This window comes from Rhinopithecus roxellana, chromosome 19 (genome assembly GCF_007565055.1).
Source record: "Rhinopithecus roxellana isolate Shanxi Qingling chromosome 19, ASM756505v1, whole genome shotgun sequence".
NCBI classification, from domain to species: Eukaryota; Metazoa; Chordata; class Mammalia; order Primates; family Cercopithecidae; genus Rhinopithecus; species Rhinopithecus roxellana.
Genome location: NC_044567.1, coordinates 16,058,850 through 16,085,054, shown reverse-complemented (window position 1 = coordinate 16,085,054; position 26,205 = coordinate 16,058,850). Strand labels below are relative to the sequence as shown.

At 40.4% G+C, this 26,205-nt stretch overlaps 2 protein-coding genes across 3 annotated transcripts in view; one reads left to right on the top strand and one right to left on the bottom strand.

Annotated features, from left to right (window-relative positions):
* LOC104658490 (keratin-associated protein 9-2-like) overlaps positions 1-26,205 on the bottom strand; it is a 335,619-nt gene that overhangs the window by 201,690 nt on the left and 107,724 nt on the right. The gene's annotated exons all lie outside the window — the stretch shown is intronic.
* KRT39 (keratin 39) lies at positions 7,444-15,960 on the top strand. Its single transcript, XM_010373249.2, has 7 exons — positions 7,444-8,004; positions 9,547-9,629; positions 10,286-10,442; positions 11,508-11,669; positions 11,784-11,909; positions 13,891-14,111; positions 15,517-15,960. The coding sequence occupies exons 1-7, from the start codon at positions 7,537-7,539 to the stop codon at positions 15,773-15,775; spliced, it is 1,476 nt and encodes a 491-aa protein (XP_010371551.1). The 5' UTR covers positions 7,444-7,536; the 3' UTR covers positions 15,776-15,960.

Here is a 26,205-nt window from a genome sequence, read left to right as displayed (position 1 = left end):
TTCTCAGATGAAGGAAACTTAAAAGATGTCACCAGCAAACCCACTTAAAGCGATGACTGAAGAAAGTTCTCTAAACACAAGCGAAAGTATAAAATAAGGAAACTTGGAAGATCAGACAGGAAAAAATATAATAAAAAATTAATATATGATTAATTTAAATAAATTTCCTTCTCTTCCTTAGTTTTCTAAATTATATTTCATGGTTGAGGCAAGAAGTATAACACTGTCTGATGTGGTTCTCAATATATGTGTAGAAAATATTTAAGACAATTATATTAAAATGGAGGCGAGTAAAGTTAACACTAGTAGACTATGGTAAGTTATGCATACAGCATGAAATACCTAGAGCAACTATTTTAAAAGCTATGCCAATAGGTATACTCAAAAACATACAGATAAATCAAAATGGAACTCTTAAGCATATTCAAGTAACCCACAGAAAGGCAAGGAAAAGAATACAGAGAAACAAACAAAAAGCAGAAGGAACAAACAGAATACAATAAATAAAATACAGGCTAAATATCAAAAATTACAGCAAATGGAAAGAGTCTAAAGACCTCAAAAAAAGACAGATCTTGGCAGAATGGATAAAAAAGCATGATCCAACTGTATGACACATTCTGCAAAAAGCTCACTTCAAATATAACGATATAGGTAGGTTGAAAGTAAAAGGATAGAAGAGATGTACAATTGTTCATAGCAGCTTTGTTTATAATAGCCAAAAACTAGAGATCACAGAAATGTCCTAAGGTTCTCAAGGCCATCGTGCCAAGTGAAAAAGGGCAATTCAAAGGGCCATATATTTGATAGTTCTATGTGTATAACATTCTTGAAATGACACAATTATAGGAATGGAGAACAAATTAGGCATAGGACAAAGGAAAGCTCTGTGGTGATTGAATAGTTCCATATCTTGATTGCACCACCCATGTAAAGAAAATACATATATGGCCAGGTGCGGTGGCTCACGCCTCTAACCCCAGCACTTTGGGAGGCTGAGGTGGGCAGATCATGAGGTCAGGAGTTCGAGACCAGCCTGACCAACATGGTGTAACCCCATCTCTACTAAAAACACAAAAGTCAGCCAGGCATAGTGGTGCACTCATGTAATCCCAGCTACTCGGGAGGCCGAGGCAGGAGAATCGCTGGAACTCGGGAGGTGGAGCTTGCAGTGAGCCAAGATCGTGCCATTGCACTCCAGCCTGGGCGACAGAGCGAGACTCTGTCTCAAAAAAAAAAAAAAAAAAAATTGAAAAAGAGGAAGAAGAAGAAGTACACACAATTCAGGAATCTAATATTTACAATATTAGATTTAATATTTTAAATATTTAATCTATGTAAATTTAATATTTACAATTCATGGATTCCTCACTGCTCTACAGAGGCAGGCAGATGAGGACTTCTTATCCCTTAGTTACCAGTGTCAGCCTGGCCCCAGTGCCCATTCTTCCTATATTGTGCACAACCCCTTTCTCAGAAAGACATGGCACAAAGCTGTCAAGAGAACTTTCTATCACTTCCAGATTCGATCTTCCAGGACAATGTGGAATTCAGTTTTTACAGCTGAGATTCTCCAAAATGACACTCATGAAAAGAAAAGAAAAGAGAGAAGCATTTCTAGAACAGCTGCCTTCTCAGTTCCCGGGGCAAGGAAGAGACAGCCCAAAGATCTTGAACCAGAAAACAAAGCCTTGGTAAAACCCTGCCTAATTGCAAAGGGGCAAGAGAGGGTAAGACTCCCATGTGCCCAAAAGGAGAGGAGAACCAGATATGCGTGAGCCCTAGAGTCTCTTCCAGAACAGCCTTGAAACACACAGATGAGGAAAGGTAGAGGGAACTCCAACAATAAATGTGCAGTGGAGGGACAGGGCAGGAAGAGCTTGGGGGATGGCAAAGGATGCAGTTAGGCTAGAATGTATAGAGTGGGTCGGGGGTCCTGGCATATGAAGTAAAGTCAGCTGGGTCAAGATTGTGGAGGGTCTTGGTTGCCAGGCAAACAAGAATTTGAGCCTTGCTCTGTCCGTAGGAAGGTTGAACATTTCTGCACCGGCAATGGAGCTGTATGAAGGTTGATAAAGAAGATCTCCGAGGTGGAATATGTAGTAAAGTAATTTACAGGCTAGCCAGATTGACAGAAGTTAACAAATGACTTGGTAGAAAAATAAAGATTGACAAATACCCACTATTCTGTCAAAAGGTTTGATAATGAAAAGAAGGCAGAAGCCACCTTCATGGAAGAAGTGCCTCACGGCTATGGGTCAGACATATTGTAGGATCAGTTAACAGATGTGCTTATAGGGAAAGAAAAAATCATCCAGTAGTAAAGAAGACATGCAAGAGGCAAGAAAAGGGGGAGCATAATGGATGAAATGTGGTCCTGAAAATCAAAAGGGAATCAGCCATGCAACAAAGGAACAACTCTGCATGTGAGACACAAGAGGAACAGAATAAAAATTATTAGAAAGATGTGGAAGCAGAAAAAAGGTCTAAGAAACTAACGAAGCAGAAACAGTTTTTCAGACAATTTTTGTAATGATTCTAAAAGGGATACATTCAATTTGTGGAATGCATATAAAAACATAAGAAAATAAGATTCATCAATAACTACAAAATGCAAAGAATTTCACTGCTAACCCCTTGATGTATTTACTTTCAGTCTTTTTAATACATTTTCAGACTAATGGATTATTTCAAACACTGCTATATTATGGAGTCAAATTTATCGAATTTTTTACGGATTCTTAATTTCAACTCACTGTTACAAAGGACTTCCTCATCTGAATTTGTAAAAGTATTCTCCTGCATTTTCTTTTAGTACATTTATGATTTTCACTTTTCACATTCGAATTTTTGATCCATTTGTAATTTAAGTATATAGATAAAGCAGTGAACATTCATGCAGCTACACAGTTGTATCAAATATTAACTTTTCATGTTAATTTCACTTTATTGAGATATAATTTTCAGACAACAAAATGCATCAATTGAAAGTGTGCATGTCAGGCCGGGCACAGTAGCTCACGCTTGTAATCCCAGCACTTTGGGAGGTCAAGGTGGGAGGATCAGTTGAGGTCAGGAGTTTATGCCAGGCTGGGCAACATAATGAGGCCCCATCTCTAAAAAAATTTTTTTAATTAGCCAGGCATGGTGGCATGTGTCTGTAGTCCCAACTACTTGGGAAACTGAGGTGGGAAGACCACTTGAGCCCAGTAATTCAAGGCTGCAGTGAGCTATGATCATGCTACTAAACTCCAGTCCTGGGCAATAAAGTGAGACCCTGTGTCTAAAAATAAAAATAAAAGTAGGCAGCTTCATGGAGTTTGAAAGCACATGAACTTGTGCAATCAACACCCAGATCAAGATACAGAATAGCATTTCAACATGTAGAACATCAACCTTAGAAATTCTTTCTTGCTGCTTTCCAGCCAACACATCTCTCCCACAGAGACAACCTACTATTCTTATCTGTAACTATGTCAAAGATGAGTTTTGCTTATTCTTGAAGTTAATGTAAATGTAGTCATACTGTTTGTACTGTTTTGTGCCTGACTTCTTCAGTTCAATATGTTTCTGAGATTTTTCCATGGTGTTGTGAGTACCAGCAGTTTATTCTTTATTGTTGTTGCATACCACTCCATTACATAAACATGTCACAGTTTGTTGATCCTATTCTCCTGTTTATGAGCAGTTACTTTTATTTTAGTGCTATTAAGAATATAACTGATATAAGCATTCTTGTGCAAATATTGTTGTGAGTATAAACATATACATTCATCTCTCTTGGACATATACCTAACCATGAAACTGCTGGGTCCTTGCGGGAGGTCCTTTGTCAGATAGATAGATAGATAGATAGATAGATAGATAGATAGATAGATAGATAGACAGACAGACAGACATAGATATAGTACATTACTGTATAAATATGTGTTTATTTATTTTTATACTCATATTTATAGAGTCATGCACCACATAATGACATTTCAGTGAACAATGATGGAACACACACGTACAAAAGTTGTCCCAGAAAACTATAAGGTCATATTTTTATTGTACCTTTTCTATGCTTAAATGTCTTTCTAGATAACTAATACTTACCATTGTGTTACAGTTGCCTACTGTATTCAGCACAGTAACATGCTGTGCAGGTTTATAGCCTACAAGCAATAGACTATACCATATAGCCTAAGTGTGTTATAGGCTATACCATCCAAGTTCATCAAGTCCACTGTGATGTTTACACAACAACAAAATCACTAAAGGTGAATTTCACAGAATATATTCCCATTGTTACAAAAGATATGACGTTGTGTATGTATGTGTTCTAATGTATGTGGGCGGGGTGGGGGGTGGGCATATGAAGAGAGAGGGAGAGAATATTTTCACCCAGGCTGTGGCTTACCTTTTCACTTTCTTAGCTATCTATTTGATCAGCAAAAGTTTTCATTTTGATTAAGTCTAATCTATTTATTATAGTGTCCTCCATGAGGTAAAAAGTTTTCACATGGCACAAGGTTATTAATACAATCTTCTGAGCTTTCTTCTAAAAACTTTAGACTTGAAATCTTCACATTAAAGTGTTTAATCCAACCTGAATTAATGTTTATACATAGCGTGAGGTAGGGATCAAGAAGTATTCATTTTTGCTCTACAAGTATCCAATCGATTCAGCAACAAGTATTGAACAGTATTGAAAAACAGTATTGAAAAAGCTTTCCTTTTCTCACTGACTTGCTTTGGGATCTTTGTCAGAAATCAATTGATCACATATATGTGAGTCTATTTCTAAACTCTATATTCTTTCTCATTGATCTACTGTCCAACCCTTAAGCCAATATCACACTGTTTTAATTATAGTAGCATTATAGTAACTTGCATGAATTTCATTTCATTGCCACAAGCAATGAGAGTGCTATAGGCAGTGTATCTGTTATCAAACTTTGATTTTTTTTCAGTTTGATAGGTGGAAAACTAAAGTATCTCAGTATTATTTAAATTTACATTTTTCTTTTAATGAGTGACATTGAGCATTTTTTCTTATTTTAAGTGCCTTTTGTATTTTCCTTTTGGTCACTGTCTGGAGTGTAATTGTAATATTGTTTCCCAGTTTGTCACCTTGTCTTCTGGTTTTACAGGTTGTATTTTTCACCCAAGCACAAGTTCAAACACTGTTATTTTATGGAATCAAATCTTACAGTTTTTTATGGCTTCTTAATTTTGAGTCATCATTGGAAAAGTCTTCTGACTCCAAATTTATAAAATAATTATCCTTTGGGGCATATTTATTATTTATTTTTCATATCTGAATCTTTGATCTACTTGTAATTTGTCTCACTGTAAAGAATGAAGTGAGACATTCACTGCCCCCACACCAAAGGGAATACAGAATTGCCCCCAAAGTACATATAATGGTTTACCTTTTCCCCATGGCTTTTATTTTATATTTTATTTTACTTTGTTAAAAATGAAATCTCACTGTGTTGCCCATACTGAACTTGAACTATTGGGTTCGAGTAATTCTTCTGCCTCAGCCTCCTACAGAATGGGAGAAAATTTTTGCAATCTATCCATCTGAGAAAGGGCTAATATACAGAATCTACAAGGAACTTAAACAGATTTACGAGAAAGAACAACTCCATCAAAAAATGGGCTAAGGATATAAAAAGACACTTCTCAAAAGAAGACATTTATGTGGCCAAGAAACATATGAAAAAAGCTCATCATCACCGGTCATTAGAGAAACGCAAATCAAACCACAATGAGATACCATCTCACACCACTTAGAATGGCGATCATTAAAAAGTCAGCAAACAACAGATGCTAGAGAGGATGTAGAGAAATAGGAACACTTTTACACTGTTGGTGGGAGTGTAAATTAGTTCAACCATTGTAATTAGACAGTGTGGTGATTCCTCAAGGATCTAGAACCATAAATACCCAGCAATCCTATTACTTGGTACATACCCAAAGGATTATAAAAATCATTCTACTATAAGGACATATGCACATGTATGTTTATTGCAGCACTACTTGCAGTAGCAAAGACTTGGAACCAACCCAAATGCCCATCAGTGATAGACTGGATAAAGAAAATGTGGCACATACACACCGTGGAATACTATGTAGCCATAAAAAAGGATTAGTTCATGTCCTTTGCAGGGACATGGATGAAGCTGGAAGCCATCATTCTCAGCAAACTCACACAGGAACAGAAAACCAAACACTGCATATTCTCACTCATGAGTGGGAGTTGAACAATGAGCACACATGGACACGGGGAAGGGAACATCACACCGGGGCCTGTGAGGGGGTGAGAGGCTAGTGGAGGGATAGCATTAGGAGAAATACCTAATGTAGATGACAGGTTGATGGGTGCAGCAAACCACCATGGCATGTGTATACCTATGTTGCAAACCTGCATGTTCTGCACATGTATCCAAGAACTTAAAGTACAAAAAATCTCATAATTCAAGAAAAAAAAATAGATGAAAAGGGGCCACTAGCTGAGGATGTGGACAGCCTCTAGAAGCTGGAAAAGGCAAGAAAATGATGTTCCCCTAGAGCCTCCATAAAGGACTAAGAACAAGTAACTTTCTTAAGAAAATGCTGAGTAAGTATTCCTCAGAAAGAAAACACACCCCTTTCAATGGATCCTATTTAAATATCCAGTATAAACCAACACTGTGATAAATTTTTATCTAATGTAATGCCACAAGCAAACATTAGCACTAAAAAGGTTACAAAATGTGGACTTTGGAAAACCAAAAGCTAGCCAGTTTCTTTTCCAAGAAATTTATTAGCAATCAAACCCTACCTTTTCCCCATGGCTTTTATTTTATTTCATATTTTATTTATATTTTATTTTATTTTATTACATTTTATGGAAAGCTAAAACATAAATCTAGCAATTATCTTTAAAACAAGTCTTTTAAAACACTGACATTTTAATTCATACTCACATTGTCCTGACACTGAAAATAGGGAAATCATATGGGTGGAACAAACTAAAATATTGACTTCTGATTTCTAAGTTTACCAATAATTATTAGACATTAATAGTTTCCGTTTCCTAGAGAAGAAAGGAAAAGAAGGATGAACTCATTCCTGGTTAAGCTCAGTGCCAAGTGGAGAGGTCAAGAAGAACGTAATGAACTTAATATACTCACACCTGCTTAATAATGGATGCTGTTAGGACAGTTCCTTTTGAAGACATAATTTGAAGCTCTGGGTCCAATAGACAAGTAGTATTTATGATGGGTAATAACTTAGTAACAGCCTAAATGCACATTTTTATGAGACAAATAACTCTTCTTAAGCAAGTAAAAAGCAGACTAATAAGATGTTCCTATGGGATTTGATATAAACCTGAGAAAGGAAAACATCCCACCTGTGTGACACCACGTAGAAGAGAGGCTATATAAGCACTTCAAAGAGGAAAACACCAAGAGTCTTGGAATTCAGACTCCGTGGAGGTGGCTTGAGCTTTTCATCCTGGTGACCACAGTCTTGGAAACCAACTAAAGCCGGATACATACTATGGATACCAAGGGCTGTACAACGACCAATTCTCCTTCAACCCCATGTCAAAACTGCTCTAGGATTACAAATGTTAGTACCATCTCTTCTAACAACCGCTGCCATCCTGGTGGCCTTAAAGTCAAGAACTATCAACCAGCTGGCCACACTCTCAGAACTACCCTGGACCAGGGCTGCCAACCCACTCCTTGCTTTTGTCGTAAGCCCATCTACCTAACAAACAACTTCATCGTGCGTTCCTCTCTGGATGACTGCAGCTGGTATGGTGAAGGCATCAACAGTAATGAGAAGGAGACCATGCAAATCTTGAATGAACGTCTTGCTAACTACCTGGAAAAGGTGCAAATGCTAGAACAAGAGAATGCTGAACTGGAATCTAAAATCCAGGAAGAGAATAACAAAGAGCTCCCTGTTCTATGTCCTGATTACCTGTCTTATTACACTACCATTGAGGAGCTCCAGCAGAAGGTAAGATTCCTAGGAACCTGTTTAATCGTGTTGTGAATTGATGGTTTCCAAGCAACAGTTATTTGCTAAGCTTTAACATTTTTTGTTCAGTCGATGCTGAAACATTTTTTGAAGAATAGAAAAATCCCTTGAGCGAAATTGTCATCTTGAGGCAGCATTCAGAGTCTGCTAGTATTTCTGGCCAGGCACAGTGATGCACACCTGTAATCCTAACACTTTGGGAGGTTGAGGTAGACAGATCACTTGAGCCCAGGAGTTCTAGACCAGCCTCGGCAACATGATGAAACTCCATTTCTACACACACACACACAAATTAGGTGGGCATGGTGGCACATGCCTGTGGTCCCAGCTACTTGGGAGGCTGAGGTGGGAGGATCACTTGAGCCCAAGAGGTCGAGGCTGCTATGAGCTGAGATCCTGCCATTGCACTCCAACCCAGGCAAAAGTGAGACTCTGTCTTTAAAAATCAAAAACAAAAAGAAGAGTCTCATGGTGTTTCCTTTCTCCAGAAATACACTCTACCATTATAACTAGATAACTCAGGACCAAAAGATGTTAACAGCAAGTTGTTGCTATTTTTTAAATAAAAATAGGGAAACAGAGATCAGAGAAAATAAATTTTGTTTTAATGAGTTTCTGAACAGTTTAGTTTTTATCCATTTTGCAACCATCACCACCTTTTTCTCCTTTTATGTTTATGTTATCATCTCCAAATTGATTGGTTTGTTTCTATGCCAAACCTAAGTTTGTTATGCACAGACATATTCTACTACTACACATCTGGATTTATTCAGTTTTATCCATTCAACAGATGTTTACCGAGCAGTAACAATATTGAGCCAAACACTGTTCTAGATTCTGGGAAAATATTGGTGACCTTTAAAAAGTCCCTGCCCTCATGGAGTTGACATTCTAGTGGATCATGGTATTCATATAAATTTAGAATAGATTTTTTTAAATTTGTATTTATTTATTTATTTATTTATTCATTCATTCATTTATTGAGATAGAGTTTCACTCTGTCACCAGGCTTGGAGTGCAATGGTGCAATCTCTGCTCACTGCAACCTCCAGCTCCCAGGTTCAAGTGATTCTCCCTCCTCAGCCTCTCGAGTAGCTGGGTCTACAGGAACGCACCACCACACCCAGATAATTTTTGTATTTTTTAGTAGAGATAGAGTTTCACCATGTTACCAGGATGGTCTCGATCTCTTGACCTCATGATCCGCCCACCTCAGCCTCCCAAGTGCTGATATTACAGGGGTGAGCCACTGTGCTCGGCCTGGATTTCATATTTTAACAACAACAACAACAACAAAAATGCTTAAAAGTTTCTAGGTAAGTACTTTTTGCTGATCTTTTAGGAAAATAACAGGAAATCTGACTTTCCAAAGTTTTCCAAGCTTCATGAGCATAGCTATGAAGATTACTTTTAGTCTATTTAGCCTTCCCCTGTTACTTGACACACACATAAGCCCCTTGGTTCTTAAAGAAGGAAATCTTGGTGTTTGCTTCATTTGTGTGTACAATCTCTTAATTCTAGATCTTGTGTACCAAGGCTGAGAATTCCAGACTGGTCTTGCAAATTGACAACACCAAACTGACTGCAGATGACTTGAGAGCCAAGTAAGCCCACCCAACGCCGTCATCGATGACAGAGCTCACCCTGAGTCTGACCGAGATGCCCTCAACAAAATTGTCCCCATGTCTACTAACCCTCTTGCCCCAGACCATGTTGGCACAAGCCCAGAAAAGACTTTCAAATTCAATGAATGATTAATAACTGCTCACATGTATATAATACCTATAGTTTCGAACTTGTGAACCCATCTGATTACCTACACAACAGTTCAGTAAAATAGGTAGGGCTAATATATTGTTACCCTCTTTAAGGTGAGAAATCTGTGGCTTAGTGAGGCTAAGTTACTCACCCAAAGGTAAGCATAACTAGCACAAGTCTGAGCCAACACTTGGACCCACGTTTTCTGAGCCCTAATCCAGTGCTTTCTTCACTTACATTGCATTGCCACTAGAGGCAGAGGAAGGACAATACATTCCCATATCTCAAAGGACAGCAATGTAGATCCCCCTAGCAAACTAATTTGGGAATAATAATTAAGTTATGATCTATATCAAATGGTTTCACCTCTAAAGAGAATAAAACTTTTAATAGAAGTACATTAAGTGAGGTGCCCAGAGAAAAATGCAGATGGGAGTTCTGCTTGCCTTGGTTTGCATCATCTCCTTTCAGATGTCTCTGTTTTCCCATCTGGTTTTTTAAGGTATGAAGCTGAGGTGTCTCTACGCCAGCTGGTAGAGGCAGATGCCAATGGCCTCAAGCAGATCCTGAATGTGCTGACCCTGGGCAAGGCCGACCTGGAGGCACAAGTCCAGTCTCTGAAAGAGGAGCTCCTTTGCCTCAAGAACAACCACAAAGAGGTGGGAGAAAGACCAAGAGAGTAATCACAAGCTAAGCCCCTAAAAGTAGCATCAGTTCCTTTGAGTTGCACCTGACAAAGGGTGTCCCCGCTTGTATTAGTTCGTTCTCACACTGCTACAAAGAAATACCTGAGAGTAGGTAATTTACAAAGGAAAGAGGTGTAATTGAAGTCACAGTTCCACATAGCTGGGGAGGCCTCAGGAGACTTACAATCTGGCTCAAGGGGAAGCAGGCACATCTCACTTGGCAGCAGGAGAGAGAGAGACCAAAGGGGGAAGAGCCCTTTGTAAAACCATCAGATCTTGTGAGAACTCATTCAGTATCCTGAGAACAGCATGGGGGACACCACCCCCATGATCTAATCACCTCCCACTAGGTCCTTCCCTTGACAGGTGGGAACTATGGGAATTACAATTCGAGATGAGATTTGGGTGGGGACACAGAGTCAAACCATATCACTGCTACGTATTACTCTGGTTTAGCCCTGAAAATACCTACTGCTACTAGCACCGGTTCAATGTAGTATTTCAAATCCGCTGGCGACTCCAACACAGTATCTGGAGCCATAAGGGGAAGAAAGGCCTCCATCATCCCCTCCAGCTTTTCCACAAGAAGGATCCCAATTTTTCTGTCCTTACAGTCTTCCCATGTTTGTAGGCATCCCTACACAGACTTCTGCCACCTCCCATTGGTACAAGTCAATATTGCTGCAAGTCAATATTGGCACAATCCCATATTTGTACCATAGAGACTATAATCTCTCACGATCAATTCCACCTTTATCCTGTTTCACCCATTATCCAGCCCTGGAAATGATCTAAATTTTTTGGAACTCTGGTCTTGCTACTCATTTTTTTAAATTTTGCACATATTTAAACACACAGTCCTATTGAAATAGTCTTAAATCATTTTATAGCATCAATAACACCTGTAAATCGTGTATTCCTTTGTTGTGGGCTATATTTTAGACATAATTAAGCTAAATTGTAGCAATTACAGTGAAACAAGAACACAAGGGGGTCATCTGTTCACCAAGTGACTTCATATTCTTCTTCTTTCCATAGGAAATCAATTCTTTACAGTGTCAGCTTGGGGAGAGACTTCACATCGAAGTGACTGCTGCCCCTTCTGTTGACCTAAACCAGGTTCTACAAGAAATGAGATGTCAATATGAGTCCATCATGGAGACAAACCGCAAAGATGTGGAACAATGGTTCAATACACAGGTGGGGGAAATAGAAAAGTCAAAAAGAATAAGCTGATGCTGCATTTCTAGGGCCCTTTAATCAAAGTCATGTTTTCCTCCCATAATATTCTCAGTCTCTGGCTGTGTGTTTCAGATAGAGGAGCTGAATCAACAAGTGGTGACCAGCTCTCAACAGCAGCAATGCTGCCAAAAGGAGATCATAGAACTGAGACGCACTGTGAACACCCTGGAGGTTGAGCTGCAGGCCCAGCATCGAATGGTACCGAGCAAGCTGACCAAGCCGTGCTCAGCACAGATGGCAACAGTCCCTGACACCTGTGTGTTGCAGTATTTCCCAAACTGTGTCTCTCAGAACAACAGTTCCTCTTTTGTTAAAGGGTCTATGGCTGAAAAAGGACTTTGTGGCCAAATAAGTCTAGGAAATGCTGGACTAAACCAAGGTTAAACAGGGTGCCTTCCTGTGAGCCATTAATATGTTAATATACACCATGAATCTCCAAGAAGGGGATATATGGTATTCAGCATTCCAAAACTTATTTGACTGTGGATCCCCACCCCCCCACTTTTTTTAGAGCATCTCATGGTATTAATGACTCATGAAGTACACTTTGGGAAACACTGGGAGAGCATTTTATTATATGCAAAGCATTTTTACAAGCTATCACGTGAATTTTATAAAGTAATCCTAAAAGGGGGGTGGCATAATTATTAACGAATGTTACAGACGAGGCTCCAAGAGCTAAGGTGATTTTCCCAAGCAAACCCAAGGTAAGTTTCAGCCCACCTATTTTATAAAGAGAGACACTGAGATCCTGAGATGTTAAGAAACTTGTCCAAAGTCACAAAAGAAATAAGAGTCTGAGCCAGAGTTTAGATTCCAAAGCCAGTACCATTCTGTCTCATGATAATGCCTCTCTGAAGTAGAGAATTGCTTACATGCTCTGATGTGAAGCATTTTAGGAAGACCTTGCCCCACACTGGTTTTGTCACCGGTTAGTCATGTGACCTTGGACAACATATTGAACCACTTGAACCTCAGGTTTCTCATCTATAAAAATTGGGATAATCATGCAAATAATAGGCTATTAAAACCTAAAATCCCATCATTATCCATAGACTTACAGAATGATAGAACAGGAATGAAATTTACTCATCAGTTTCAACTTTCATATTTTACATATAAAGGAATTGTTCTGGTGGATAAATTGTATATGGTTAAACATGTCTTGCTTCCTTTTCGATGGTACGAACACTCACTGAATGAAGTGCCATGGTAATGGGTTTTGGTTTTTGTTTGTTTGTTTTTTGAGATGGAGTCTCACTCTGTCACCCAGACTGGAGAGCAGTGGCAGTGGTCTCAGGTCATTGCAACCTCTACTTCCTGGGTTCAAGCAATTCTCTGCCTCAGCCTCCCGAGTAGCTGGGATTACAGGTGCCCACCACCACACCTAGCTAATATTTTTGTATTTTTAGTAGAGATGGGGTTTCACTATCTTGACCAGGCTGGTCTTGAACTATGGACCTTGTGATCCACCCACCTCAGCCTCCCAAAGTGCTGGGATTATAGGCATGAGCCACCATGCCCAGCCAGTAATGCATTTTTAATGCCTGGGTGTGCAATAAGTTATTTCTTTTTCTCTCCTAAGTAGGAAAGTGTGGCGCGAGATTATTGGGTGGTCAAGAAAGAGAAAGTGAAACAAACACTTAAAAAGAGGCAAAAAAAGAGAAAGAGAGAAAGAGAGAGGAGATAAAGGAAAGCAGATTTTAGCATAGTTGATCATTTGGGTTTTGGATTTATTTGCTTAGGAAACAATAAATAAAGTGCTTAGAGATCTATCAGTAGTGTCACAAAGAAACCATTTATTTTGCCGGGCAAGGTGGCTCACGCCTGCAATCCCAGCACTTCGGGAGGCTGAAGTGGGCAGATCACAGGGTCAGGATATCGAAACCATCCTGGCTAACACGGTGAAACCCCATCTCTACTAAAAATACAAAAAAATTAGCCAGGCATGGTGGTGGGCACCTGTGGTCCCAGGTACTTGGGAGGCTGAGGCAGGAGAATGGCATGAACCCTGGAGGCGGAGCTTGCAGTGAGCCGAGATCTGCACTCCAACCTGGGCAGCAGAGCGAGACTCCATCTCAAAAAAAAAGAAACCATTTTTTTTAAATGATACAGGTCACAGGTGACCTGGGCTTAAAGGAGTCATCATTATAAACCCTACTATCCTTCTCCTTGCTAGAGAGATTCCCAAGAGTGCATCCTGATGGAGACGGAGGCTCGCTACACAGCCCTGCTGACCCAGATCCAGAGTCTGATCGATAACCTGGAGGCTCAGCTGGCAGAGATCCGGTGTGCCCTGGAAAGACAGAACCAAGAATACGAGATCCTGCTGGACGTCAAGTCCCGGCTGGAGTGTGAGATTACCACATACCGCAGCCTTCTGGAGAGCTTGGATGGCAAGTATGTAAAATAACAACAACTTCTATGACAAAGAAGAGCAAATGAACCATATATGTACTGCCACTGGCAATAGGGGACAAGTGCTTTGTTTGACCTTCTTGCCAGTGATGGGGAGCTTGGACAGAGGCATCCACACACCCTCTCAAGCTGTGCCATGAGGAAGAGTTGCAATTGTAACCTCATCCAAATTTGAGGTGTTGGCTGTTCTGAGGAGCCCATGTGCCAGGTTAATTTATTATAGGTTGCTTACCTTCTTCGAGTTTTAAAAATTACTAGAGAAAAAATGATTTCCCCGTAGATGAATATTCCCAGTGACCATTCCAGATGTTTCCCCACTGAGATGAACGTTTGATTTTCATGAGCTTGTACAAAACAACCCAGGCTCCTTTGGAGGAACATTCTGCTCAGGCTGAAACCCCTAACCCTATCTAGCCACCAGTCCTTGAGGCCAACAGAAGCACGTACACATGTATGTTTTAGCATCTTTTTTAAAAAATAAAAGTTATAATTTTTGTAAACAATAAAAAGCTAACCAACCCATAAGTAAACGTACCTGGAGGATGAGTTCTTCGAAGTAACTCAGTCCAAACTAACACCTGAGAGACTTAGTTACGATTGCAAAGGAGACCTACTTCCCCAAAATAATCAATGAACTCTTCACAGCATTCTTTTAATTGGCATGACCACATTATATGAGCACAATGGTCATCAATGCCATCACCTTTAGGAGCCGTGATCATATACCAAAATACCTTGAATCATCAAAGAAAGATTATGTTTATCAAAAGAGTGTTTACTATGAACTGCTTTTTACTCCAATTCTCTAAAAACTATGTATAGACAGCTAGAAGGCACTTTGAAGCTTCCTGATGACACAGTGAGGACTCTTTCATAGCTGGGGTTAGGCCACCACGATGAGTATGACTAACTCTTCAATGAGAAAAATATCTGGTTAATTTCCATTCCTCAGATAATAATCCCCTCAACTTGTTCCTTATCACTGTTGATCCTGTGGGTTTAGCTTCCATTATATCCATTCTGCAGATGAACAACTAAAGCCTGAGAGAGTTAAATGACTTAGCTGAGGTCACCAGCTGGTAAAGGACAGAGCTGTTCTCTGCCCCAGTCTTTGACTGCTAGTGCGGTATTCTTTCCACAATGCAATGGTATTGACTAATGGAAACTTACATAATCGAATACTTCTAAACCCAGGATGCTGATTTCCAATGGATTTGATCTGATTCTTTTTCTTCCACTAACTACAGTACGAAATGAATGAATAAGCATTTGGAAGTATGTACTTGTCTTGAGCAACAAGTGTTAAAAAAAATTAGCCACGACCATTTTTCTCCATGACCATCATCGCCTTCCCTCAATCACAGCTAAAATTCTGTTTTTTCTTTAGGCATCCCTGTTACCCGTGTGCCACCAAATGTGAGCCTTCCCTTTGGACATCTTATAAATCCGGAGCCATGGAATGCACGGCCCCAGCTTGCACATCCTCAGCCCCCTGTGGTTTAAAGGAGCACTGCAGTGCCTGTGGACCCCTGTCCCGGATACTGGTTAAAATTTGCACCATCACCAAGGAGATTAAGGATGGGAAGGTCATTTCTTCTTATGAGCATGTGCAGCCTTGTTTCATCATCAGACCTGCCAAAGTCTAACATCCCAAGGTGATGAAAATGGCCCACATTTATGAAAGAGAGGCCAATACATGCTCCTGCCAGAGAGGTTTAAGAAAACTCCCCAGTCCCTTAAGGTACTTAGTTTCTTACTACTACAGCGGGTCCCCATTGCTAGGTAGAATTATCTTTTATTCTGCTCCTTCCCTAACTCACCACTGCTAACATGATAATAAATTACATTTCTCTGGAAGGACATTTTGCATTTATCTGAGGGCTGGGAACTGAAAGCATCCAGGAAGATGGCCTACATTGCTTGACTTCACAGGTGATTGATGGGCAGGCCTCTCTCTTGTTTACTCAGGCCTTGTTTACTGACATTCCTCCTTAGAGCCAGTCAGACAAGTTTAGAGTTGTTTTTGGCCACCAGCACCTGAAGGTGAAAAGTTACAACCTTCCCTTCTAAATTTCTTTCGATACAGAAAGAAACATACATGGGAACAGTATAAATAGGGGAAAAGATCTTTAATATTTAATTCCCTTGTGTAGATAGTCACGAGTATGGATCCTATTAAACTCTGCTGTCTTAATTATGATTTATCTATACTAACATACTTGACCTTTCCAAAGATATTTTTTAAATGTCCATGGTCTCCGAAACTTTGTGACCTATTAGGCTCTCCAAATATTTTATTTGAGAGTCGGATAAGTTGTGGGGAGTGAATCTAGAACACTTTGAAGAAATAGCATGGGTCTTTTCATTAAACATTTGCTATTTCTCTTTCTATTCTTTAGGGAATGGGAGTTTGTTCTGATTGTTTGACAAGGAACATTTAGCTGGAACTCTCAAGAAATAACCCTTCTTCCCCTCCCTGTGAAGAGTGACAAAGAAAAACATAGCTTAGATTCCTGCTTCAATCTATCCGTCAGAGTAAATGGACATAATATCCACACATTTTGCAGAAAAGCAATAGTGAAAAGTTGCTGTTTGTAAGCGCAAGGCAGTCCCAATGTGAGAAGGCATCAGTTATATACCAGCCATCATCACAGCTTCTGGCAGGATAGTCACAGAATATGTAAGTCATTCCCAACAACAATCATGGACATTGCCAGAGGTTTTAAGAAATAATTCAAAATCAAACACAGATGGAAAGTCAAAAGGCCCGAAGTCCTACACCTGCATTTCCCAGCTGTGACCTTGGGGAAAACATTTAGACTTCATCAAATTTAATTTCTGTGTTTGTTAAATGAGGATCATGCCTACTTCACAGGGTTGTTGTGAAGAGCAAATAAAATTGTTTCTGTGACACTTCTCTGAATGCTGAAAAGCACCACCCAATGTGATTTTTATGTAAGTTTTGCTTTTAGCTACAGCCCTAGACCTATTTTTGTAATTATCTCATTTTAAAATTCTTTCTTCATGAATTTAGTTATCCAGTCATGATTCTGGAGTTTTAATAGTGTTTAACTTTTGGGAGAAAAAAAAACCATGATTTCCTGTGATCAGGCCCACAATTCTTCTCAATAAAGCATTTTTCAGTTCTTAGGGTATGTATCACATATCAGTGAGTCAATGCCTGATGCCCACATCAAAGACACATGCATTGTGTAACTTACTGTTCAATGATTTACTTCCTCCAGACAAGTAGCAACTTACACTAGGCAAGTGGAATGCAGAACTCCCAGAATGACCTCTTTTTAATCAATAAGTTCTCTCTCATCTGAGTGGGCAGAGTAACTCCGGTCAGCAGGTTAACTGTGTATTATCTCAGGCTGCAGGATGAAAATGTGGAAAGAGCATGGAACTGGAATTCAGAAACCTTGGGACGGAGTCTCAATCCAGCCTGTGCATGTATGACCTCGAGTAAATAGGGTATAACAATATAAGCCCTGCCTACCACACAGCTGTAAGGATAAAATGGAACAATGATGGTGAAAGGGTCTTGTAAACTATAAGGTGCTTTGCAGAAGGACATTCCTATTCCCTACATTGAAAACTAGACACATGTCGTTTCCATCAACACCTTCTTCCTTTCTTTCTGGTTCAGTGCTGGGCCCAGGTGGACCTTGATATTTATCATCCACACTAAAATCTGCTCCGAGCTACAAAATTAGGGTTGAGGAATCTCACTGGACTCAAGCTAACCTTGAGCTGGTGCAGTGGTGCCATTTTCAGTTTATCCTAGAAGTAGGATGCCTTCCTCCTATGGAGTGCAAAATATCCCCCATGCCATTCACGGTTTAAAAAAATACATGATTGTAAGTTGCACAGTAAAGAGGGGAGTTAGCCACTTAAAGGCTTGTAGCTTTTTTTTTTTTTAAGTATCTTCTTCATATAAAAGAATGTAAAACCACTTGCTGGTTGTACGCATGTGGTCAAACCTTTTAAAGGAAATAAGAAGTCTGGATTTTTACTGGGAGGCTAAATAAGTATCCTACACAGCCACAGGAGGAAATTTAAGGTTTTATGACAGTTCAGCATAAGTCAGCAGCTGGAGCAGAAAAGGGGCTCATGGGGAGGGAAACTGTAATTTTAGCACAATTCGAAAGACAACCACGAATCAGGAAACACAGCATGGTCTCCAGAGCCTGAGGTCAAATCCTATATCTCTGCTTCTCACTCTGAGGGTCTATACTTCTATTCCTTAAAAAGGGAGATATTTTAGATATATTTTTTCTGGATTTTTTTCCTTTCTTCTTGTTGACTCCACTTCATGTCATAGCTAGTTTAAACTCTTCCAAAATACAGAAGTAACCATGCTGCCCCCTTTCTCTTTGCTTCTCACCCCTTAACTGTCCCCCATCACCTGCCCCCAGCACACAACCCACACCCTCTGCATCCTTACTTCCCAGAGCCAGTTCCAGCAACTGCTGCTCAGAAGAGACTGCCCAGAAACTTCTTCTCCAGAGTTCAGTTAGTGGTAACCCCTTATCTGACTTCCCAGCAAGATTTCTCCAGTGTGACCCAGAAGCTGCCTGCAATCAATCCTGCATTAATAGGGGAGTCTGTATCATTCAGATTCCTGGGCCTTACCCCAGATCCTCCTGCATCTGCATCTCCAGGTGTGGAACCTGGGAATCCAAATTTTCACAAAAGTCTCAGCTCAGGTGTGTGCACTGGATTAAAAGCCACTGCTTTATCACTGACAGGGGACTTCCGGCTTAAAGATCTGAATCACTTGATGACTTATTTGAGGCTTTTAGATTCAGGCATAGCTTGATAGACAACCACACATGCAGATTCCCCCTCTTCATGTCTATTTGCCTGTTTATAAAATGGAGTTAATCAATAATGACCAATAATTTAATAAATATCATCAACTCATTTAATCCTCACAACCCCATCATGAAGTAGGTATTATTAATAGCCCCATTTCACAGATGAGGAAACCGCTGGGCAGAAAATTTAACTGACTCATCCATGCTGCACAATAATGAGATTGAATTATAAGCACTTTTATTTCCTTAGGAAGGTCAAATAGCACTTAATACAAGAACAGAAATAATCTGCAGTAGCAACAGCTTGCTTTTCAACTCTTCAAAGCACCCTTCTCCAGCTTGCTCATCACAGCTTCCAGTGAGAAATCATCCAAGTCGTCTTTTTTTTATATACATACTTTAAGTTCTAGGGTACATGTGCAAAACGTGCAGGTTTGTTACATATGTATACATGTGCCATGTTGGTGTGCTGCACCCGTTAACTCGTCATTTACATTAGGTATATCTCCTAATGCTATCCCTCCCCACTCCCCCCACCCCACGACAGGCCCCGATGTGTGATGTTCCCCTTCCTGTGTCCAAGTGTTCTCATTGCTCAATTCCCACCTATGAGTGAGAACATGCGAAAGGATGAGTTCACGTCCTTTGCAGGGACATGGATGCATCCAAGAAGTCTTTACCCCTCATCCAGAAATGCACAGAATACGTGGATTTTTGAATGGGGAAGGTATTGGATGGCAGCTAATAGCCTTTTTAACGTCAGAGATGGAGAATCTGGGGCACAGAGAGAACAGTAACTGGTCCAGTCCATGGTACGTGGTGAACAAGAGGACCAGTTCTCTTCCTTCTGCTCCTTGGTCTCCCCGTTCCCAGGCACATCTGTAGTGGACTGGTCCAGACTGAGGCCTAATGCAAAGAACACTGGACCACAAGACAGCGGCCTCAGGCTCTAACTCTCAGAAGTACCATTTGGCTTCTCTGTGCTTAGACTCTGGGCACTCACCATGGACTCTTCAAAGCTTATGTCCTTAGTTTCTCTTACAAGCTCTGACATTACTTATCATGTCTAGCTTTCTACTTCTGTAAATAAGAACTGACACCAAAAAAAAGTCTTCCAACCTGCCCCTACCCCACCTTGCCAGTGTCTTTTAAAGGCAATTAGATGATATCAGTGAGATCTTCATGTTCTTTAGAAGATAATGACTCTATGTTGCTATTAATTCCCATAATTTCCATTTTTTCAAACAATGAAGGAAAGTATCTTACTCTAGACAGAAACGGACCCCTCACCTGAGTGAGTTTATCCTTTTTCTGTCCATTTTGATTTAAAATTAAAGTTCCTATAATGAAAACCCATTTTAAAAGCAAACATCCACTTTAAATGAGAGAAGGGGGGAAAGATTAAAATTCAAGAGAAAAGGCAAGTGTCCCCAAAGAGAAGAGAATAGGTCCATGTTAGGTTAGGAAGAATTTCTAGGCTGAGGCAATCAGCATCCATGACACAGCCTTGGGTTAGTCTCAGGGCAAGCAAACCTTAAATACATTGTTTCAACACTGTGATCAAATGTCTTTTATAGGAAATGAATCCTCTGGGTATTGGGCTGGCTAGAAATATCTGGTCAGTGTGTTCATGCATGATTCACAAGCTTCATGGGAACAACCCACGCACCCAGTTCAAATGGGAACAACCCTGTTTGGCAGCATTGAAAGGTTTGCTGTAATTATCCTTTCAGGTTGAGCATCATACTTGGAGAGCTTTCCTAGGTGATGCTTTTAAGCCACAGGCTACCACTTACCTGCACATGGGGAAAATATGTATATCAATGTTTCTAAACATCTCAAGAAGGCATCCCAATAGCAAAATTTCTGAATATGTTTTCTTGATCCTCTCTCTCTCTCTCTCCTCCCCCGACCCCTTTCCTTTCTCTCTGTCTGGAACAATACAACCGTCAAGGCGGACATACTAGTCGTACCTGGATAAAACATCTCAGACAGTAAGTTCTCTTACTCTTTTTAGGAGGACAGCAGGTTTGGGACTCCCTTCTCTTTTTCTTGCTCCAAAAACAAAAAAAAAGTTTCCGATATTACAGCTTGTTATGGAGGGTCACTGAGCCAGCTAGTGCTCGAGAGTTACCTGGAAAGCGTTGTATCCACCCATTTGGTATCTGTGGCCCTTAAAGAAACTGCCTAACTCTGCTGACCCAGAAGACTTAGAGAGGGACCACACTTTGGGCTGAATATCTCTAAACCTGGGTAGTTGGTCATAAAGAACTACCCATCAACTGTATGTAAGGGTAAAAAGGTCTTTCTGCACTTCTGTGGAGGATAAATGTCTGTCAGCTCATTGTTCATTGACTGGAAAAAAAAAAAAAAAAAAAACTGTGTTCTCTTCCTTCACTGCCACTTTCTAAGAAACACCCCCCTCCCCATTCCCAGCAGAGACTATGGTTGCAGGGACAAGTCTCACAGTGGAAGGTAAATAAAGTTACCACCCGTGTAAGAGCACTCTGTAAGTTCAGCGGGGAAAGGAGACTAGGATGAAAACTCAGAACAAGCACCCCTTTAAAGGGATTAGAAAAACCTAGAAAAGAACTTTGGCCACCTTTGTTTAAAAAGCAGAATCATGTACTGATTAAGAACACATACTTGAATCTAGACCAGCTGGGTCTCTGATTCCCAGCCCTGCCATGTACCATGAGATCTTGGGCAAGTTACTTAACCTCTCTATTTCCTCATCTTTAAAATGGGGCTATTAATAGCATCTACTTCATAGGGCAGAGATGACATCATTAATTAATGCATGCAAAGCTCCTAGAGCATGCCTGGCACCCAGTAACCTTGTTAGTAGGATTGCATTATACTGCTTCGTGAGCTTACTTCAGTTGGCAAATTAATCACACGAGAGCTAATGAATTATTTCACTTGAGCCAAATGACAGTGGCATAGTCATGCAAGGCCATTCTGATAACTAATGAAAGTGCTAGATTAAGGATAGAACCTTTCTTTTTAAAAGAAAGCTGAATCACACCTAACCCAAAGTAAAATCCACATACAGGTCCAACTCTTCTGTTTTCCAGAATGTTAGAGAGCTCAACTGTAAAGGACCTCTCCATCACGTTATCAACCTTCACAAGCTTTGCAGCCAGTAGGAAGAAGATAGCCCAGGAGGAGGAGGGAGAAGAGTCTGAAGTCATCCCTGTACCAGGATCATGTTTGTGGACAACTGAAATGACAGGGCAATTCAGAGAGGACTGATGGCCCTACTCCTAGTACAATATCTGTTACCCTTGTCCCTTGTGGCCCCGATGTTTCCTGGAGTCAGGTTTTGGTGTCAATGGAGAAAACAGCTGGAAGGCTTCTCCACTGCCAACACATAATGAAAGTAATCACAGATGCACAGAAGCCACAGTGTCTCCTAGGGCCAAAAGGTAGAAAGAGCAATGCTTCTTTTATTCAATTAAAAACTGTTTAAATATATGCCTCTAGACATTGTGCTATGCACTTTACATGAATTATCTCACTTGGGTCTCACAATGGCCCTATCATACTACGGTTATTACCACATTAAATAAGTGAACCAAGGCTTACAGAAGTTAAGTAATTTGCTCAGTGTCACAGCTAGTAAATGTTACAGTCAAAATCTGAAAAAACCATATCCTCTTTATTCCAAATGCCCAATCAATGAAATGATTACTCAAGTTTGACAATGTCATACATGTAGCCTAATCAAAGCTATAAAGAATTAAAGAAATAGTGCTGGTCTTGGAGGTCTAAAGAAGGTGAGCCGTATCCCTGGTGGTTCAAGTGGTTAAGCAAATGTTTTAAAAAGAGAAAGTGAGCCCTAAAAACACAACTCAACAGTGTCCAGCCCAATCCAGGAAGGAGCAATGTTGAACTCATGAACACCATCACGTGAGCATGTGTGGACTTGAGGCAGTTCTTCAATCTCATTCCTCAAGACCTCACATCCCTCTTCTAGTTCCATTTTTGACAAAAGCCTTCATATTACAGTTTGGTTTCTCTAATTCTTAGATACAACAAAGAAGATGCATTGATTCACAGTTGGGAACTCTGTGGTTGCAAAATGGATCATCTCTCAGTGTTAAATTAGTAAGTTTGCATTCTGTCTCTTTCATCTGGCACTTAAAAGTCAGGTTACTGTGAGTCGGCTCGTGAGAATCCCTTTGGTTCTGGTGCACTAATAACCCACCAGCCTAAGAACAGACATAGACCACTGTGACTTCACAAAAAAGTATCAGCTTGTGAAGTTCTGCTTTGGAGACCAGATGACCTAACTCAACAGCATCTTCATCTCTTCTCATTCTAACCACAACAATTAGGTTGCTGGGTTTGTGTGAAGTTTATTGCTAGAAGATTGGCACAGTAGAGCTCTGCTCTACTAGATATAAAGCCAAGAGGTCTTGAATGGAGAAGCACCGGGAAAGTGTAGGTCTCATTTCTAACTCAGTTCATATTCATGGCAAGCATAGGCTCAAAACAATGAATGCCAGATATTCATGTTTCCAACAATTTGTGGCTTCATCAGCAATTGTGCGCTGCCAAAGCTGTAGAGGATTTCCTGGTTTTGACCCATCCCAAGAGTAACAGGACACAAGGCTGATAGGATGAACTACCCAAAGTCCACCCCCAGGATTCCTTTTTTTTTTTTTTGAGATGGAGTTTTGCTCGTGTTGCCCAGGCTGGAGTGCAATGGCACGATGTCGGCTCACCACAACCTCCACCTCCCAGGTTCAAGCAATTCTCCTGCCTCAGCTTTCCGAGTAACTGGGATTACAGGCATACACCACCAAGCTCGGACAATTTTTGTATTTTTTTTTTAGTAGAGACAGGGTTTCTCCATGTTGGTCAGGCTGGTCTCAAACTCCTGACCTCAGGTGATCCACCAGCCTTGGCCTCCCAAAGTGCTGGGATTACAGGTGTGAGCCACCGTGCCCTCCCCCGCCACCCCACAGGGTTCCTTTTAATAAAGGCTACAAATTGTAATTAGGGGGATAGTAATCAGAAATGAAATCAAATGTGTTGGGAGAGAAACAGAAGATGCTATATTGGTGTATTCAGGAGAGGCACTGGGAGAAATAGACAAAATAAGACAGAGGAAGGAGGAAAATGGGTATGCTTTTGTGGCTGCAGAATAAGAAGAACCAAGAAGTCATTTGGAACTCACTTAGATAGAATAGAATGTACAGTGGGACTAAGATTGCAGGGACTGTGTCCAGCGTCCCAGTTACAGCACCATCTCTTTGTAGTAACAACACAAAGACTATGTAGTAAATAATAATTAGGGATGAAAGATGAGCTGTGGACAAAGGGTGAAATTAGGTGGGAAATAGGCTTTGATTGTAAATAAAAGACACATATTCACATTTGCCCTAATAATGGTTCCCACGTGCCCTGGATCTTCAGGAACAGCCTTCCTTTTATGTAATTTTGTACTTCTCCATAAAAATTATTTGTAAAATGTTTAATTAAATGTGATTTAAATTCTATAATTTTCTGTGGTATATCATATATATTAATTTGCAAATTTAAAAATCCACCTATAATTTGCCTTTTTAGGGTTTATGAAATATAGTAACTATAACTGTCTTTGCTGTTATGCTAATAATTAAAGATCTAGACCAAGTATGTGTATGGAAAATATGTTTTATAAATGACATGAAAAAGAGATTCTATTCACCTTGATTTAATCTTTGCAGGAGATTGGTCAGAGTGGTGGGAGAAACTATAGGGAAAGGATGCAAACCTTCTGAAAGTTCAGAAGGCTCTGCATAGCTTCAGGGGAGAATAAGTTCAAGGAAGCTGTTCTCTGATCCTGAGGCAGAGGGCAAGGAGTAGGTAAAAGGAAGTATAGGGGAATTTATCATAAACAGGCTTGTTTACTTAGGTTGTCCAGAAACTGACCTTTGATAATCTGTGCATGTGACTGCTCCCTGAAAAGGGGAACAATAATGTTACTTACCTGCAGATTGTGTTTGCTCCAGGCTTTCAGCATTATGTCTGTACTGAATAAAAGCAAGCAGCTTCAGCTGTTCGCAGCTGCTCTCTTCTTTGGCCCTAAGTGCCAGCAGACCCCTAGCTGCTCTTACACTGCATGCCTGTGTCTCAGTACTTCTTTCATTCAATGCTCAGCCAGGGTCTGCAGGATAGACCTGGCAAATCTTCAGCAAAAATCTATGACCAGAGTTCCTATTGGATGTTTCCCCCACAAACACACACGCACTACGATGTTCTACTGCCACTGTAACAAAGTAACATGCATTTCATGGCTCAAAATAGCAAAATAACACAAATTTACTATCTTACTATTCTCTATTTCAGAAGTCTGACTTGGGACTCAATGTACTAAAATCCAAGTGTTGGAGGTCCTGTGGAGGGGGATTTGTTTTCTTGCCAAACTTTTCCAGCTTTCAGAGGCTGCCCACATTCCTGGGCTTGTCCACCATTTCCATCTTCACCATCAGCAATCTCGTCACCCTTAACTGCCTTCATCACATCTCCTTCGCCAACACTGACTGAATCTTCTACTTCCCTTCTTCCACTTTTTTTTTTTTTTTTTTTTTTGAGACGGAGTCTCGCTCTGTCACCCAGGCTGGAGTGTAGTGGTGTGATCTTGGCTCACTGCAACCTCCACTTCCCAGGTTCATGCCGTTCTCTGGCCTCAGCCTCCGGAGTAGCTGGGATTACAGGCATGCAGGCGTGTGCCACCATGCCCAGCTAATTTTTGTGGGTTTGTTTGTTTGTTTAGTAGAGGTGGGTTTCACCATGTTGGTCAGGCTAGTCTCGAACCCTTGACCTCGTGATCCACCTGACTCGGCCTCCTAAAGCACTGGGATTACAGACGTGAGCCACCATGCCCAGCTTCTCTTACACTTTTAAAGACATTATGGTTATCTTGGGTCCACTTGAATAATTCAGGATACTCTCCCAATTTTAAGGCCAGTTGATTAGCAACCTTAATTCTATTTGTGACCTTAATTACTTTTTTGCCAAGTAACATCGGCTATTCACAGGCTCTGGGTATTAGAACCTGGGCATCTTTAGGAGACCATTATTCTGCCTTCTACACCAAAGGAAACAGAGAGAGGGAGGGGGAAAGAGACAGTCCATGTATTATCTCTCTAAAACCCCAAAACCAAAACTAGAGTAAGCAATAAAGTCACGAGTGTTTAAATTCACCAACCAATCAAGCTTCCTGTTGTACTTCAACCCTCAGGGAACGCTCTGACATAAGG